We start from the raw sequence: 18,759 nt of genomic DNA, 5'->3' as shown, positions 1-18,759 counted from the left end.
TCATCATCATCCACAGCCTTTATCCTCCCACTGCTGGGCATAGGCCTCCCCTTTCTCGTGCCAATTTCTGAGGTCCTGTGATAGCCTCATCCAGACTCGACCCGAGACCTTTATTATGTCATCGACTCTTCTTGCTCCCGGACGACCGACGCTTCTTTTGCCTTGTCTAGGCCACCATTCTGTCACCGCCTTAGTCCACCTGCCGTCACTTCGTCTGGCCAAGTGGCCTGCTCAGTTTCACTTAGACACCCTTAAATTATTCTCACAGGTCTTCTTCACATTTTTACCAATTGTTAATTTATTTCTAATATAAACATGGATTCATAGTCTTCGAGCCATTCGAATCTAGGACCTCTGACTTGGTATTCCAACGGTCATAATACAAGAACCGTAATTAGGATAACTGTTTACATTACGGCAAAGTTTGTTTAATTATAATAATTGAAACACGAGATTTGAATTGTGTTTTGTTCGACAAAATAATTACATTGAAAAATATTTTTAAAGTATTTTAAGGTATTTTAACGATAAATTAAATATCCATAATGAAATTGTAACGTTATCGAAGTAAATATTTTATCAATAAAATTGTAAAATGATCTACGATAAAAACGAGAAAGAACATAATAATTTTAATTAAGAGTACTTATAATAATAGATAATGTTACCAATGAAGGAGGAACATTGTATGCTACATTTATTAAAAAACCTTTAGCGGATAGTCTTTTTGACTTTTCACAAATTTAAAAAATAAAAATAATTAATCATGGAAGACGGTTAACTTTTGAATTACTGTTAAATAACACACTCCTGAAAAAGTATATTAATGATCAATGTTAACGGCACCGTTCATAAATGAATTCTTATTTTTTTTTTTATAAAATGGAAGGAATTTAATCCATGCAACATGCAAGGGTTTAACAACCATTGAAGTCACATTACCATAGCTCAAAAAAAGAAGATTACGCAAAAGTTTGTTGTACGCGGGCATCAAACCGGCGACTGCATGTTTGGCAAGTGGGTCTTTACACTCAATGCCATTTGGCTATCTGTCAAAGTCAAAGATTGGTGAGTTTATTCTTTGAATAATAACACAAAATGCAGTAATCACCACACCATCACCACTAATCGTGGCTTTCCACTCAAAAGGACCATTAGCTTTAAAAATATTTTGTAATACGATTTTTTTTTTATTCTATGCCGCGATATATTTAAAACTAATAACTATAAAAATAACTATGCAGTCGTTTCTGAATATTTAGCATCTACTTCGTCTGTTTTACTATCCTAATTGAACCCCGATTTACATTGAGAATACGATATGAAAAAGATACGTTTTATTCTATTAAGATTCAAAATTAACGTAATTTTAAGAAAAAATATAATATGTTGTGACTATATCTTTTGAAGTATCTAGATAGCTGCAATTCTCAAAGACTAAGCTAAGAAAAAAGTGTAGTAATTCAAAGCCGTATAATATCCGATCACCTGCTAAAACATGATCCAACATGAACCAAACAATACAAATATATAAACAAATTCTAAAAAAGTTAACCATAATCACGTGTTTCCGCGGAAATTTTTAACTTTTTCCTTTTTTCGGCAAAGGAATTTCAACACTCCCTACTGGCAGCCATAAAAAGTTTTATTCCCTTCAAATTATCCCAACAGGTTGTTGCAACAGACATTTCAGGGGTTATATATAAGATTGGCAACCCCTTTTCGGCCAGTATCGCGTAACGCGCCGCCCCTGACGGACGTCCTGCGTTCCCAGTGATATCAAATTGTACTTAGTTACTCGTAATATTTTATCAAGTTCTTTTCTGTATGAATGTTCAGTTTGAAGTGTTTGTTCTGGTTTTATGTGGATGACTATGTTTTAGGTGAGTTTTTACGATATTTTAATATCCTCATTTTTATTCAATTCAAATTTATTTTTATTTACCGGAACTAAATTGATACGGAAGTAATATTTTTTTAACGTTCATCAATTTAATTTCAAGAATATACAACATGACAAGAAATCCTTAGAAATAATAATAGACTACTAATTTCATAATTTCAAAGAATTGGCAATTCGTAATTAAACCTACAGTAATTTGTTCGTAGTAGCTAGAATTTGAAATCAGTTAATAGAATCAAAGCCGTTACCAGAAGCAATATATTTTTTTTATATTCGGGTGGATAATTGAAATCGATTATGTCGTGCTTTCCCTCCAATGACCTACAATGGTTTTAATACACCAAAAAGACGTTAAATTAAATAGTTGTGATTAAAAAAAAATATAGGTTATCGAAGTACGTAATTTTTCGGACTTAGCTTTACATTATAATGAAGACCGTTTTTCATATACAAATCATTTAAAATCTAGTATTAAGTACAGTACACTAAATATTTACCACCTTACTACCTATGTATACTTCCTATAAAATAACCAAGGTCGCAAATTATAGTCTAGAAGTTTGATTTGACCTAGAAATTTATTGCAAGGCCTATTGTTATACGAAGAAGGTATAGCAATAAATCGCAGTCGGTTGTTTGCAGCTCATTGCGTTTAACGGCTGAAGATCAGGCGATCAAAATTAAAACCTCTTTTCAACAGAGCTTAGGGAATCTGAATGTTGAACAAATTAGAAAAAGTCCGAATCTAAGAATTGAATTGAAATTTTCCCGATTATTAGTGCTGCATCAGGTGACTTGGGCCCCAATTTTGCTATTTACAATAAACGATAAATAAATGGGAATAGGATTAAAATGTTACTAATACGATACGAATATCCTTAGGCTAGACCATAATTGACACCATCTAATTTCTGGTATTAGCCCTAAGCATTTGATAGTTGACAAATATCTTGAATTCAAAGATACCTGGTTTAAACCTACATTTTGTACACGACTTAGTTCAGAGAGATATCTCATAGTCAGATGTTTTGACTCATATAACAATGAGAATATTTCATTTTTCACAATTTCCAATTTAAGAACCTCCCTTAGCCTGACATATTTTATGTGCTAGTACAGATATACAAATAAGGTCAGATCAATTAATCTTTGTAGTGTGTTCAAGTTAATATAATTTATCATTCTATCAGTCCAGCCTACTTTGATTGGCTGTTACAAATCGTTACTATACTATACCCCATTTATTATTTTATTAAAAACTAGCTGTTGCCCGCGACTTCGTCCGCGTGGTTAGAAGACATAGGTAATGATGTATACCTTATTTTTTTCACATTTTCCGTTGTATCTTCGCTCTTATTAGCCGCCGCGTGATGGTATATAGCCTAAAGCTAAAGCCTAGACCTTCCTCGATGAATGGCCTATTCAACATAGAAATAATTTTTCAATTTGAATCAGTAGTTCCTGAGATTAGCGCGTTCAAACAAACAAACAAACTCTCCAGTTTTATATATTAGTATAGATTGAAAATAAAACAATCTGGGTTTGTTTTTTTGTCTAACAACTTACATAAAAATAGAACGCGAGCAGAACCTCGTAGAGCAGATTTCATTTATCATAACAGTTGTAAGTTTGAAGTGGTCTAGTTTTCTGTCGATTCTATATAAACACTAGCTGTTGCCTGCGACTTCGTCCGCGCGGTTAGAAGATTTAAGTTATGATTTATACCTGCCCTGTTTTATCCACATTTTCCATTGTATCTTCGCTCCTATTAGTCGCAGCGTGATGGTATATATACCCTACAACCTTCCTCGATGAATGGTCTATTCAACACAAAAATATTTTTTTAATTTGAACCAGTAGTTCCTGAGAATACCGCGTTCAAACAAACAAACAAACTCTTCAGCTTTATATATTAGTATATATATATATATATATATATAAATGATAGCATACAGGTATTATAATATAATGCTCTTATCAGATTTGATTAATTAATTTTCCTTCCGTAAATGGATCAGCTAATTATCGAGAAACTGTTAATTATATTAACGTTCTGAACGCGTTTAAAGAGGAAAACATTATACCCCTCCTAGATTCCTTAATTTTATTAGAATTGAGTATAGTTTGTAAAACAATGGGCGATCTGTTAGTTCTCTAAAGATTTGCGTGATAAGATAGCTGGTTCTGTGTTTTAATCTATTTGATTTAAACGGTAACAGTGATTTGACGATAAAATTAACATTAATAGTCACGATACCTTACTGTCCTGAATCTTAAATCAACCACAATTGTTTCCTCATAAAACAATTTAAATCCTACAAATATTATCGTCGTATTGACGACCTCCGTGGTCGAGTGGCCTACGCGCCGGTTTCAAGGTGTTGCTAGCTCTGAGGTCCCGGGTTCGATCCCCGGTCGGGTCAATGTAAAAATTAACATTTCTACATTGTCTCAGGTCTGGGTGTTTGTAGTACCTTCGTTGTATCTGAATTCCATAACACAAGTGCTTTAGCAACTTACTTTGGGTTCAGAACAATGTATGTGATGTTGTCCGCATTTATTATTATTATTATATACGCGAAAGTTTGTATTTATGGATGTTTGTGCTTCTTTCACGCAAAAATCACTGAACTCATTTAAACAAAACTTCTTATTTATTTTTTACCCGACTGCCAGGAGGGTTATGTGTTTAGCGCGTATCTTGTATCTATGTCATATTCTTTATTAGATACCTTGTATTTTCTTTTGTCGCGGGGGGTTTCACAAACTAGAATTCACATGCACAAAGATACCCAGACTCAGAACAAGCATTCGTGGATCACACAAATGCTCGTCCTACGCGGGGATCGAAGCCGCGACACGTCGCGCGTCGCGCAACGTGGGGCGTGATGACCTCCACCACTCGGCTATCCGTACAGTTGACGTGCATGTTACCCACATAGTTTTTATCCCGATTTAATGTTCCTATTAGATCATTTTCGATTTGCAGCGGGCGGACCTGCGGGCAACAGCTAGTTAGATAATCTTACAATTATAAATTTGTTGCCGTTTATTAGCCGTACATCCAGCGTTATACCCAGCAAGGTTGTAAACGTAGACATGCGATCGAATGCTCTTAGATTGAGTAAATAAAAGTGATTGAGATTCTTCATTACTTAAGACGTTTCTCGCGTGTAGACTGAATCCCATGGGTGATGACCCCATGGATTTGGGGACATTAGCGAACTACCTTTTGCCTATAATAAAGATTAAAGGTTCAGTTGACTTTGGACATTTTGATTATTATTAACGAGCTAGAGATTGTCTGAAGTTTGCTAGCTGAGACTTATGTGGAAAGTTTTTTGATGGCCTTGAGCCATCGGATCTCGGATCTTGGATCTCGGAGTGATATTGTTTTAGGTCAACAGGTCTTAGGTAATAAGAGTAGTTATGGTGTTTTTTTTTGTTAAAGGTCACCTGTTCTTCTTGTAGGCTATTGATATTTTGTTTTGTTACACGAAAGTTATTATATCAAAGATTTTCGAGTTAGTTTGAATAAAAGAAGATAATCGATTCAAAGAAATTTCAGAGAAAACATAATAGGTACAAAATTTTTGTATTTAATGATATATGTTCCATATTCCATAGCCGCAATTTATCCACATACAATTGTATGCACTACTTACCTTAATCCTAAATGTCGTTATGAGACCTCTATAGATATATCATGAATAACATCAGCACTTGAAAAGGCATTAATTCCTAAAGAAAATATCAAAACCAGAAACAAAGTCGAGAACTATAAGAACATAGTAAAACCACAATCGCTTAAGTTCGAGACATGATTGAATAACAAACGTCAAGAGGAACGAACTTCCTCCTTTCGTTTCACTTCTGATAAAACTTGGGAGTTTTCAATCTTGGATCGATTTCGCTGTGGGTTCGGAGACAATCGAATAAAACACTCGAGACTCCTTCTAACTTTTGTTTTTGTCTTTTTTATGAAGTTGGAAGACTAAGGTAAAAATGTAACAGGAAAACTGAGTCAGATATTTAAAATATATATTAAATCAAACCTTTCTGATGTGATTAAAATAAAAGTTTGTATGTTTGTAACAGTTTGAACTCAAAAAGATGGATCTATTTTCGTGATTTTTTGCTATGGAGGTAATGACTTAACCCTACTTGTCGGTTGGTAATTATAAAGCTGCCCAAATAGTGTAATATTAAAAAAGACTAATAAGATCTATTTTGATTCAAAAAAACTTGACTTAGGCTTATTTTCTTGTCTTTCGTGCTATATTACTTTACGATAAATATTTTTATTTTTAGCATGATTTGACTTGTAAATTATATATTTATACTTAGTAAGCAATAACTTCAGCGTTCGGAGAAATGTAGCTGTTTATCAGAGAATTTACTACAAGTCAAGGTCTTATAAGAAAAAAGAAAGGGAAAGAAAATTATCAAAAAATGAAGAGTACAATTTTAGCATGCAATTCTCGTCTTTTGGGGATATAATAAAAAGAATATTGTGTCAAAACAATAACATATTTCATGAGATTTATATCTCAAGAATCGTTGTTCACGTATAATTTACAAACTTGTCTGCTTGTACTTTATTTTATTCATAATTCATTTTACAATGACAAGTGGGAATAAAAACGAGATCACGAAAATGTCTTAGTTTATTCTTTTCGGGCATCTGTTGCTAAGGAAGAATTACTCATAGGATACTTGAAATTTATTGCGCGATGTCGAATGTTGTCACTTAGTTTTCCTTTTGTTGCATAATAAATAATCTTTTCCAACTATCCATCATTTTTATAGTCCCAAATTCTGATGGAATCGTTCAAATGTTTGATGACACACGACATGTAACAGAAATGTAACTATATAAAATACAATAATTTTTAAGGTAGCAAGTAAAATTAAGTGTACTTTTGACCTGACGATAAAATCAAACAAATAAAATACCCCGGACGATAACACACCACCTAATTTTGTTATCAAACGAAGCTATAAACTCTCTTGATTAAGGCATAAATATTTTATTTCAGTCCCCTTTCATTTCAGTCCCTCTCAAGCATATTGCCGACATTTGTTCATTCATCTTAAATTGCACCCCCCACAACTTGTGAATGTTTTAACTGATTTCTATGAAACATGTCAGGACACACGCACATAATTCATCTTCTGTACAAAACAAACAACATTAAAGCGCTCTCTTCGGTCGGTAGCTATGATGTTACAGAAAGACAAATAGACTGACACATGTCAAACTTATCATCATCATCATCAGCATCAGTCCATATTCGTCCATTGCTGGGCATAGGCCTCCAGAATTGCACGCCATCGAGATCTATCTTCGACTCCTCGCATCCAGACTTTTAACTATCCCTCTTTTTGCCTCGAAGGTTAAAAAGTAGAATAATTTTCAATCAGTGTTATCGCTTGAAGCTTGAAATGCTAAGAATTTCACTTTTATTATGTTACAAGAGTTGGTCTGCAAGGCAATTAAGTTTGGATTTTTTCCGTCGAATACAATATTTTCAGGACCTATCAACCCTTATTTCTTATTAAGTACAATGTAGCAAGTATATTAAAGAAAATACGAGACCTGGGTGAGGAAAATATCGGATCGCAAAGTCATAAATTGGGATAGCGTTGAAGGATGACATTGTTCGATATTAAAGTGATTTCTTTTCGGATATTTCTGATTCCTTATGGATTCTATAAGGGTTCTAAATAAAATTGTACTTTTATGTCTGATGCTGGATTGGATTCTCCACCTTGACGTATGTCTAAATTACGAGAAATTTCATCCATGTTTGTTATCATGCTTTTTACATTCAATGTATTTTAGTCATTTGTTTGCTTTTCAAATATTGCTTGCATAGCAATAATATATTTAATAATAAGGCATTTGTTTGTGATATAATACAAACATATGCACACCCCACCTGGGCTGGGCACAGGCCTCTTCTGCTAGCCCCACGGCTGGAAAGGTTTAAGCATTTAATACCACGCTTTTTTACTGTATCTTTGGGATTTTTCCCCAACTCACTTCTCACTGTATTTTGGGCATACCAATATTAGTAATCCAGGTTTCCTCATGATACTATCCTTCACCGCTTGTAAAAGGTATCTTAGAATACAAAAAAAGTTAGGATCGAACTTGCAACGTCCTGCAATCCTTACATGAAACCGAAAGTTTATCCCGACACTGTTTAAGTGAGCTTAACTCTAAAGCAAAAGCCGCTATTAACAACTTTATCTGCAGAGCCTACGACGAATTAATAAATAATTAAAAACGTAATCATATTTCAACTTGAAGTTATAACCAAGCTACACCAAACGGCTGAAAAAGTCATAAAATGCCCAAAATATTTATAAGTAATGTTTAATTTTCGAGTACCCGCACTCTGTGCAAAGTACTCTACTTTAATGAGATAAAAACAAATGAAAAACATTATTTTATTTCGTGTTTTCGTTGTGATGACGAAATTAATATTTTAACACGAAAACCCCGACGTTTATTACAATTGATGACGTCATTTCCTTGAAAAAGTAAATTACCAAGATCCGTAAGCGTTCGTTTTTAGGGTTCCGTCCCATAAAATTAAAAATGAACCCCTATAGTTTAAGCTCCGCTGTCTATTTGCCTGTCCGTCCTTCTGTCATCAGGCTGTTTCTCATAAACCATAACAGACAGCTGAAATTAACATAGATTATGTATTTTTGTTCTAGTTCTAACAACAAACAATAAAATACCAAATGGGCGACAATTCTTTGCGGATCATTTTATTTTATTATACGGAACCCAGTGTCGCGAATCCTACTTGCACTTGACAGATTTTTATCACATCTTTATTTTAAGTGGGTAAATAAACTAAGATTTTAATTAGGTGGCGAGAGTATTAGAGTTAGTGGTAAATGAAATAAATGAAATAACAAATAATTCACTATATTATGTATGTTCATATATTTTTATGGGAGATATTTTATTCTTTTAATATCGTCCTCTAATATTGATTTAAAAATCTTCACTATTTTCAGTGACGCTGCCAAACAACTTGGCCTGTTTACTGCAAACCAAAACTATAAATGACACACTATGATGTACGTGTGTATTTGGCTGATAGATTTATCTGCCGGCGAAAATTCTACTATATATTACCATAACTAGCTGATCCAATGAACTTCGAACAGCCGGGCTGACTTGTGAATCTAAATCGTCCAAAGTACCACAAAAAATCAGGTCAGGTAGGCGTTTAGCAGAACTTCAGACACATACAAATTAAAAGAAGAATTTCTTGATTAACAGCCTTTTGGGCACACTCCCAGCCGGCAGCAATGCCGATGATTTTTTGATGCTTTATCGTAATTATTGTTTTTGTTTTTAAGTGTATTTATTATCTAGGTTGTAAATGTTTTAATAATGGTTGTAAACAAAATTATAAAACCTGAAAAAACAGAAGAATTATTTACATTCATCAGTTAATTTCTTATTGGATTTATTGTTTACAATAAAAATCTAATATCAGAAATATTTCAATGAGAAAATAATTATTTTTTGTTTAACAACAATCATTTACATTCGAGAACGGAACAAACAACAGATAGACGCCGATCTAAATTAATTACGAGAGAAAAAGAAAGGACTTTTTTTTCTGCGGATGAATCCCTAATGATTTGAACAAACGCCAATAGGTCGTGGGCATATATCGGAATTATAAAAAAACCACGATCGACTACTATGTTCACACACCACGACCACATGATAAGTGTGAATTATTGAAGAGGAATAATTAATATGTACCTATTTGAATGATTAAGGATGATGCGTAAGGATCACATAATTAAAAACAAATCTACTAAAATGAGAAGATACATGCTCATTTTTTTACATTTGTCTCGAACCCGTTAAAGCTATTGTCGGGTACACTTAATCTAGTATAAAGCCACAAACCATATAAATTATGTACCTACTTGTCAGTCTTTATTCACAATTTTTCAGAATGAAAATAAGAATAACCAAAAAGTTGCCTAATATAGTGTAGAAAACACATTAGACAATAGCATAAACATATTAAAACAGTTGCTGGAATTTAGACCTGCAATTATGTGCATAATAATTTAATCTTTGAAACCCTAGTTCACATAAATACTTAGACCTTTGTTTAGTTCTAGCTACCGCATTAGGTTAAGTACCCTGTAATGGTAGATTAGTGTGATAATTAAATAAATAAGCATAGTATGAGCAAGAGAAGTAGTAAGAGCATTTTATATATTAGCTATTACCTAAACCCAATGTGGGAATTGAGAAAGAAGTTTTATACCACCCACTTTCGAGTTTTATGAATATAAACATAACAATTTAATACCTTATATTTTCAAGCTACCTACAGAGAAAGGACGGTACATACGGTATATTGGACAAATATTTTCCCCAATTTTTTGGACAAAGGTTGTTTGGTCATATTTATGAGCGAATTCCTGCGAGTATTTTAATAAAAATATAATGAAAGAATCTCGGATGTGTTTATATATCGATATTTTATGTGGTTTAGTGAGATACCAGCAAATATGACCGACTGACATTACTAGGAATTTAGATTGAAATTATTGGGTACTAGGTTGCGTAAGCGGTCAATAAAGCCAGTCTGTTTTTAGGAACTTTTACATAATTAACATTGTAAAAAAAACTTCAAATTTAAACAATATAATTTTCTCTTCATTTAATTTGCACAAAAATTGATCCTATATCACGTTATTCGGGATATGATGTGATAATTAATATGTAGGTACAAGGTTTTGTTATATTATTAGTTAAATTTATTATAATATAATATATCATGTATATATTGGGAGCGTAATTTGGCTACTAATTAGAGTTGCCTTATCGACCAACACACATTACACAAACAAAACCCCATTATACTCATTTCGCCTTTTTTGAAACTAAAGAAAAACCAGTCAAAGACAAAACCGGTCTCTTACAAGTAGGCCTAAAAAATTCGACATCCCTTCGATAACACAAATTTATGACCATAACAATGTAACTGTAAGTCGATTCGACTTAAATTCGTTATTATAGCGGCATCAACAATATGCTATCTGTGAAAATATCAATCGCCCTGTAATAGCGATTCCTTATATATACCCTGATAACTAACGGACATACAGAGGTGTAATAGGACTCCATTTCTACTCTTTGAGCTAGGAATACTATAAAAGGGATGCACAAATAGTACCTTAATGCTTTAATTATTAAGTTAAAAACGAGTCGCAACAGAAAACTATGAACCTAGTTTTTCTTTTACTAAACTAATTGTGACTTGTCAAAAGCAACTCGCGACTATTCACTTTAAATTGCTTGAAACGTTGTGCCTGGAATGCGAAATGTAAAAAACTATTGAAATGCTGCAAAAAAATCTCTTCTGCGGTATTTTTATTTAAAAAAGTAATACTCTGATGCAAAATATTCATTTTGTATGAGATTTTCTAAAGAAAAGTTGATTCTATTTTTGTTATTGCAAGGACTCAACTTGTAAGAATCCTTTCTTGGTAAAAGATATCAAGGAAATTTTGGAACCTTTTCTACACTTTTGGAGCTACTTTTTCGAAAATTTATCTTTGTTAAAGTATTGAATGTAAAAACGCAAAAGAGCGCGTAGGTAACAGGCGGCACCTATAGTAACATTTCTACTGCACCTTACTTAGTTCGTCAGATAAATTTCTTAAAAATATCGAAAACAACTTCTTTTGTTTTTCGCATAAACCAAAAATGATAACGATGAATTCTCGTGTGACGTCACTTAGAAATAACGTTGCTGGCCACTTCAATATTTATTTTGTGTATTGCATTGTAATGTTTTCATTGTAACAACCCAAGTTGTTATGGTTAATGACTGGTGCTGATGATGCTAGGCTGATGCCCAGTATACTCGCAGCTCTATGTAGATGTCAGTCAAACTCAGTTTCACTGCTCTTTGGCTGTCAAAGAGCCCTCCTTACCGAACAGGGAAAGGTACCAAACAACCAATTAATTACAAACGTAATCTTCCTTAAAGCCATAGGACGATTCTGTGTCGTAATTTATCAAATGAATTGTAAACAAATATTAATACAATCAACCGCTCCACTTCGATAGAAACAGCGACTTTAAGTGCACGCAATAAGATTGAGTTTTGTATGTCTCCATCACAATCTCTGTGGAAGACTGTACGGATATTATACAGGAATCAAATTGATTTTGTCTGTAAATGGCTTCTGTAATAGGGTCCATAGAATTTTGGTGTGTTACGTCACAAGTTTTATGAGTTTTCGAAGCTTATAGGTAGGCACATTTGGACTTGGACTGAATACTAATTAAGTGAGACCTCCAAAGATAATTAAGATATTATTGTATTTTGTAACTTAACTCCAAATGTAAAGAAAAGTTTTCTTTATTCTAAATTATGAAAGACTAATTTAGATTATTTTTTATAGATAAACTAATTTTTATACTTGCAACTACAACAACTACCTACTTCAAGTTCAAGATGTTTTTGTTTTTAATAATATGGAAACAGAATCAATAACAGTAAAATTTCGAGGTTGTCTAAAAATACAATATTTTTTAAAAGTTATTTTTGAGACCGAGTAAGTTTTGACTTGTCGCCGTCTGGTCATTCGCCTGATTGCTTCCAGAAAAATGTCAGATACAATTGTACCTATTATTTATGACACCTATTTAATACCGTTGTATGTTTTTAACCCCTGCCTACCCCAAATTTAACTTTCCTCCTCTCTTAAGTGTCCAATAGAGATTAAGGGAAAAAATAGCCGGATAAGTGTATGACCTCATCCACATTCATACATTGTACTCTACGAGAAGCGAGTACTACGTAACGTGGCCTTGACGTAACCGAGCTTCTGAAATTCGTTTAAGGTTCCACATTTCTCGGAACGGCACGTTTTTAAACACAATTATAAACTCCATTGAGGATTTTAGTCTATCCTTGGTGTTCAGTTTCGGGGTTCGTATAATAGACGCGAGAAAAGAGATCTTAACTGTAGAAAACACCCACAATTGAAATGGAAATGGACGATTTACGATTTACGCGAATTATAAAGCCAGGACTGTATAGATTGTCTTTTTGTATCTTAAAGAGAGACTACCACTACTTCATTTAGTAAGTTTTATTGTCTATTGCAGCTGTTTAAGACCGACGATCTCACTTTAAAAAAGGACAGTGGACTCCATAAGTGGATCTCCTTAATGAATAAAAACTGACATTGAGAGTACAAAATAGATTAATTAGATTACAAAGTAGATAAATGGAGTTCTTGAATGAACAATCACCCAAGTTTCACACTTGTATAATCATACTATACAATGTGGTTTTTGACCAATCGACCAGAGCCGCAGCAAACAAGTAGGTCATAATATTCCACGTCACCATTACCAACTAATCATTATCTTACGCAAATAATGACGTTTGATGGAAATATCAAGTGATTGAGTACCTGAAAACGTATTTTCTAGTCTTTTTTTTCAGAAAATGTAACATCGCATTTTAGTCACGACTAGAAAACCACAAGTGACGTGACTTTGACATATTGATGCAATTCGAGTTCTCTGATCAGCGTTGGCGCTCAAAGAAACGTAATTTCTCTACAAGTTACTTCATATTTCTATTGGAAAAATTTACTTGCATTTTCGCAATGCAACCGCCAGAATTATTGGCAAAACTTTGTTGTATTTTCAAAGTAAACCAAGGAAACTAATTTGTATAAAGTGTGATACGTCTTAATGGCTCATCCTGGAAAGACCTGCGGCCATCATAAGGTCAGGTCTGAAAGTGGCAAGGAGGGTATCCCGTCATCCGGAGTCACCCGGAATGCCAGGTGATTTGGAGAGAGTCCAACACATCTCCACGACATGCGATCAGCCAGGATTTAAGTCCATTGTGTTTTACCCGGAGGAAGGGACCCTGAGTTAACATCATTGCTATTAATACGCGTATGCCATAACAAAGCACAGCTAGTTCCATCTATTTTATTCAAGCATCCATTTTTTTAACAAAAGCCTTTCTCTATATGGGTGTTAAACGCAGCTTTGTCAAACGTCAAAGCCATACCATACCATCAATCATTCAATATCTGTATTTCGACGTTCATATCAAACCTGCATTTAGCGTATATAATATCATCGGACGAAGTCTATATCGATAAAGTATATCAGCCTCTTGTGTAACCGTGTGAAAGGGAACAAGATATTTAAATATAATAGACGAAAGTACAAAAATGAGCATTATAGTGAAACGACAGGAGTTGTTTCGATTAAGAATTTTAATCCTTGTGTTGCGGGGGTTTCACAAACATTACAGTCACATGCACAAATACACCCAGACTCAGGACAAACATTTATGGATCACACAAAGGCTTGTCCTAACTGGGAATCGAACCCACGACACGTGGCACACAGTAGATTTAGCGTGTTGAGACCAATCACTCGTAATTAACGAGTAATTATTTAACATATTGAGAAAAAATACGTTCTTTCTTAATTCACTTCCATCGGCCCGTTACTATTACTAGACAGTTTTTAAATCGTCTTTGTTCGTCTATGGCCTTATTCAGAAAAAATATAATATTTTTAAACTCAAAATTAGTAAATCAGGTTAAAACCTTAACCTTCTTTTTGACTTTATTTGGTCTCGACCAGTTTTCACACTCATGATACCTGAGATGTAGATCTTTGAAGATAAGCTCCTACAAAGGAAAGGAAACGAAAGTAAATAGGTATATTCAATGTCACAAGTGTTTGGGAAACAACACATACGTTTCAAACGACTGCAAAAGTTAAATACATTATCAAAAACAAATTCAAGCCACATTTGCTAGAGAAAATAGAGAGGAATATTAATAATGCACCATTTTTTCCAACTGTTAAGAGGCTTATGAAAACTTTTTCTATAACCTAGTTTTGCTCGTTGCTTGCACTTTATAATCGTTTTTATGACTGTTCGAGTTTCATTTTTAAACTTTTGCACTATTTAATACCTAAATCCAACTTATATCAAGCAATATTTGACCTCATTACCAAGCAGCTGAAAAAGAATGATATTGAAAATTTATTCAGAATCGTTATAACTTTTTTAAATAAAATACTTTTGTGAATGAATGTACTGCCGTTAACGAAATCAAGCACGCACATAGACGGAGATAGGTAAGTTTGTAAAGCCAAAATACTCATAAGCCAAGTAGATTGAGAAAAAAGCGCTTCGTGAAGAGACGAAATTAACTGAATAAACGGAATAAACTTATTTAATAAAAAACAGCGTTTTAGCAAAACGCTTTTTAAATACCAATCCGGTGCTTTTGAATCAAGGCCAAAAATAGAGTTCATATCATGTTTAAATTGATCACCTATCAAATTTGACATTGCCGAACTTTGCTTAACCATGATCTTAATTTTTTGTATTTGTTCTTATATCGGCAACAGAAATTATCATGTCTAGCTGTCATGGTTCATGAAATACAGACTATGGAAAGATGGTCGGACAGTCTAGTGTATATCTTCGCATAGCCTTCCGTTCCGTTTGGTTAACGAAAAAAATACTTTCCTCAATGTCATGTATTTGATTATTAAGTGTTTTCCAATTTTGTATGTAAGTTGGATAGGAGTGGCAACATTACAAACTTACTTGTCAATTGGCACTGGTCAACCATGCCGTGGTGTTCGTAATTGCGTGCAAGAGAAAATTAAATGTGATTACCTCATTACTCACTGTTTTATTGGAAGTTGTTCCATATGTACACGGCGTACACATTAAATGGCGACGAGTGAAAATTCGACAAATTGGAAAAACTAAGGAAGTATTCCATTTTCGGTTGAAATATGGCCAACAATTTCGTGATCGAGCCTTATAAACAAGATGGCGACATTTCATGTTTTTTGGAAAGAATTGAAGAATACTTTGAAGCAAATGACACAATAGATGAAAAGAAGAAATGTTCAATATTACTCATCAGTTTGCAAGAAGATGTCTACAGAATCATTAAAAACATGTGTCATCCAAAGGTGCCAAAAGAATTGTCATATAAAGAGCTACAAGAAAAATTAAAACTTAGATTTGAGAAAAGAGTATCATTTTTCAGAAAGAGAATTGAATTTGACAGAATGTTTCAACAAGAAGGAGAGAAAGTGGCAGAGTGGTATTCTAGAGTAAGAGAAGTAGCTGCGGGATGTAATTTCACAACCACGTTGGAGGAACGCGTAAAGGACAAATTCGTCACTGGAATGCGACCAGGAGCAATTCAAGAGCGACTGTGCGAGCAGGAAGTGTCCCAGTCGGTGGCAACGTTGGTGGAAATAGCCCTCAACAAAGAGATGGCATTGAAGGAGGTCCGAGCAGTGCATCAAGTAGCTCGAGGTAGGCAAGCCAAGCCCAGTAATAGCAAGCAGAGCACGCACAAGCAAGCGAAGAAGCCGGAAAAGGAAACCGGAGAGCGGTTGAAATGTATTCATTGCGGTAAACCTAATCATAATTTTTCTAAGTGCAAGTATAAGTCCTATAAGTGTAAAAATTGTGAGAAGACAGGTCATTTAGCGGTTGTTTGTAAGAGCAAGGCTCAAACCCATAGTGTTGATACTAAAGAGGAAGAGGTTAGCAACAACAGTATTGATATTTTTACTATTCAGCAAAATGTAGCATATGTTAATTATGTTTCACCTATTTCAATTCAAGGTTACATTGAAAATAAACAAGTCCAAATGGAATTGGACACAGGCGCTGCAATTTCATGTCTACCTGAAAGAATTTACTTGTCAAAATTTTCTCATATTAAGTTGCAACATTCCAACATTGAGCTGAAAACATATAATGGTCAAATATTAAAACCGGTAGGGGAAATTAATTGTAAAATTAAATTAAATGACAGCGAAGTTAAGTGCAAAATAATGGTAGTGAAAAATGGTTGTAAAATTTTATTTGGTAGAGATTTAATACAGAAATTCAAATTAGATATTTCTAAACTTTTGTCAGTTAATTGTGTACAAAGTACTGAGGAAAAATTGCAGTCCATATTAAAGGAATATGATACACTATTCAAAAATGAGTTAGGCATTATTAAAGGGGAAGAAGTAACATTAGAATTAATTGACAAAGATGTAAAACCTATTTTTCATAAACCAAAGCCAGTACCCCATGCTTTTAAAGACCAAGTTGAGGCCGAACTCACCAGACTAGAAAAAGAAGGTGTTATTTCTAAGGCAGAAACATCCCAGTGGGGAACACCATTAGTCCCTGTTTTAAAGGAAAATAATAAAATAAGGTTATGTGCAAATTACAAAGTTACAGTTAATAAGCATATTAAAGATGTTAACCATCCTTTACCAAGGATTGAGGACATTTTTACTGCGTTACAAGGTGGTACATCATTCTCAAAATTAGATTTGAGAAATGCATACAATCATTTATGTTTAAGCAAGGAGACTAGTGAACTTTTAGCATGGTCAACACCTAAAGGTATTTATCGAGTTAATAGATTGCCATATGGTACAAAACCTGCCAGTTCTATTTTTCAAAATAAACTTGAAAAAGTTTTGTTAGGTGCTAAAGGTGTGGTCAATTTTATCGATGATGTAATAGTCACAGGCTCCAACGATGAAGAACATTTAGAAAATTTAAAAGAGGTTTTAAGAAGATTCAAGGAAGTAGGTATTCGTTTAAATAAAAGTAAATGTGAGTTTATGCAACCTAAAATTAAATATTTAGGTCATTATATTTCTAAAAATGGATTATCAAAGGATATGTCCAAAGTGGAGTCTATTATAAATGCACCTGTTCCTACAAATGTTGCAGAAGTTCGTTCTTGGCTCGGTATGGTAAATTATTATGGTAAATTTATTAATAAGGTATCAATGAAACTTAAGCCTGTATATGATTTGTTACAGAAAAATTCTAAATTTTATTGGACTAAGGAATGTCAAAAGAGTTTTGATAATATTAAGAAGGATATTATTTCAGATAATGTTTTAATTCATTATACTAGAGACTTACCTTTAAGATTAGTGATGAAGTGAGATTGTGATGCTTCACAAAATGGTATTGGAGCAGTTTTAAGTCATGTATTACCAAATGGTTCAGACAGACCAATCAGTTTCATTTCTAGAGTGTATTCAAAAGCGGAAAAGGGTTATTCTATGATTCATAAAGAAGCCTTAGCAATTTATTGGGCAGTACAAAAGTTTTATCAATATTTAGTTGGGCGAAAATTTGAATTGTTATCGGATCACAAACCATTGGTAGCCTTATTTGGGGAAAACAAAAGTTTGCCTCAAATGGCTGCAGGAAGACTTCAAAGATGGTCATTGTATTTGTCAAGTTTTGATTACACATTTAAATATGTTAAAGGCATAGATAATGTGAAAGCCGATTGCATGTCCAGATTACCTTTACCATCACCTATTTTAAATGATAAGAAGGAATGTGATTACATAAATTTTATACAAGATCAGAATGTTATAGACTTAAACTTAGTTCGCTCTGAAACTAGAAAAGATCCAATTTTGAGTAATGTTTACAACATGATAAGGTATGGATTTCCTACACATGTTAATAACGAAATTTTTAAACCATTCATAAATAGACAAAGTGAACTCTATATAGAAAATGGAGTAATCATGTGGGGTTATCGTATAGTAATTCCTAAAAAGTTGCATAATAGTGTATTACAAGAACTACATGTTTCGCATGAAGGAATTGTGAGAATGAAAAACAATGCCAGATCTTACTTTTGGTTTCCTAATATAGATAGTAGTATTGAAAATTTTGTAAAATCATGTCAAGTATGTATGTCAGCTAGACCAGAACCTCAGAAAT

At 33.5% G+C, this 18,759-nt stretch overlaps 2 protein-coding genes across 2 annotated transcripts in view; both read left to right on the top strand.

Annotated features, from left to right (window-relative positions):
- Positions 1–1,549: 1,549 nt before the first annotated feature.
- The window catches only part of LOC113503687 (pinopsin-like), a 112,797-nt gene continuing 95,587 nt past the window's right edge, over positions 1,550–18,759 (top strand). The window contains exon 1 of the mRNA XM_026885747.1: positions 1,550–1,883. The gene's annotated coding sequence lies outside the window, so the exon portion shown is untranslated. The remainder of the gene's footprint in view (positions 1,884–18,759) is intronic.
- Positions 15,553–17,960, top strand: LOC113503971 (uncharacterized protein K02A2.6-like). Its single transcript, XM_026886115.1, has 3 exons — positions 15,553–16,098; positions 16,285–17,591; positions 17,832–17,960. Exons 1-3 carry the CDS (start codon positions 15,774–15,776, stop codon positions 17,958–17,960), a joined length of 1,761 nt encoding a protein of 586 aa, XP_026741916.1. The 5' UTR covers positions 15,553–15,773.

This window comes from Trichoplusia ni, chromosome 20 (genome assembly GCF_003590095.1).
Source record: "Trichoplusia ni isolate ovarian cell line Hi5 chromosome 20, tn1, whole genome shotgun sequence".
NCBI classification, from domain to species: Eukaryota; Metazoa; Arthropoda; class Insecta; order Lepidoptera; family Noctuidae; genus Trichoplusia; species Trichoplusia ni.
The sequence above is the reverse complement of the archived record's forward strand: the minus strand, read 5'-3'. Positions and strand labels throughout refer to the sequence as shown.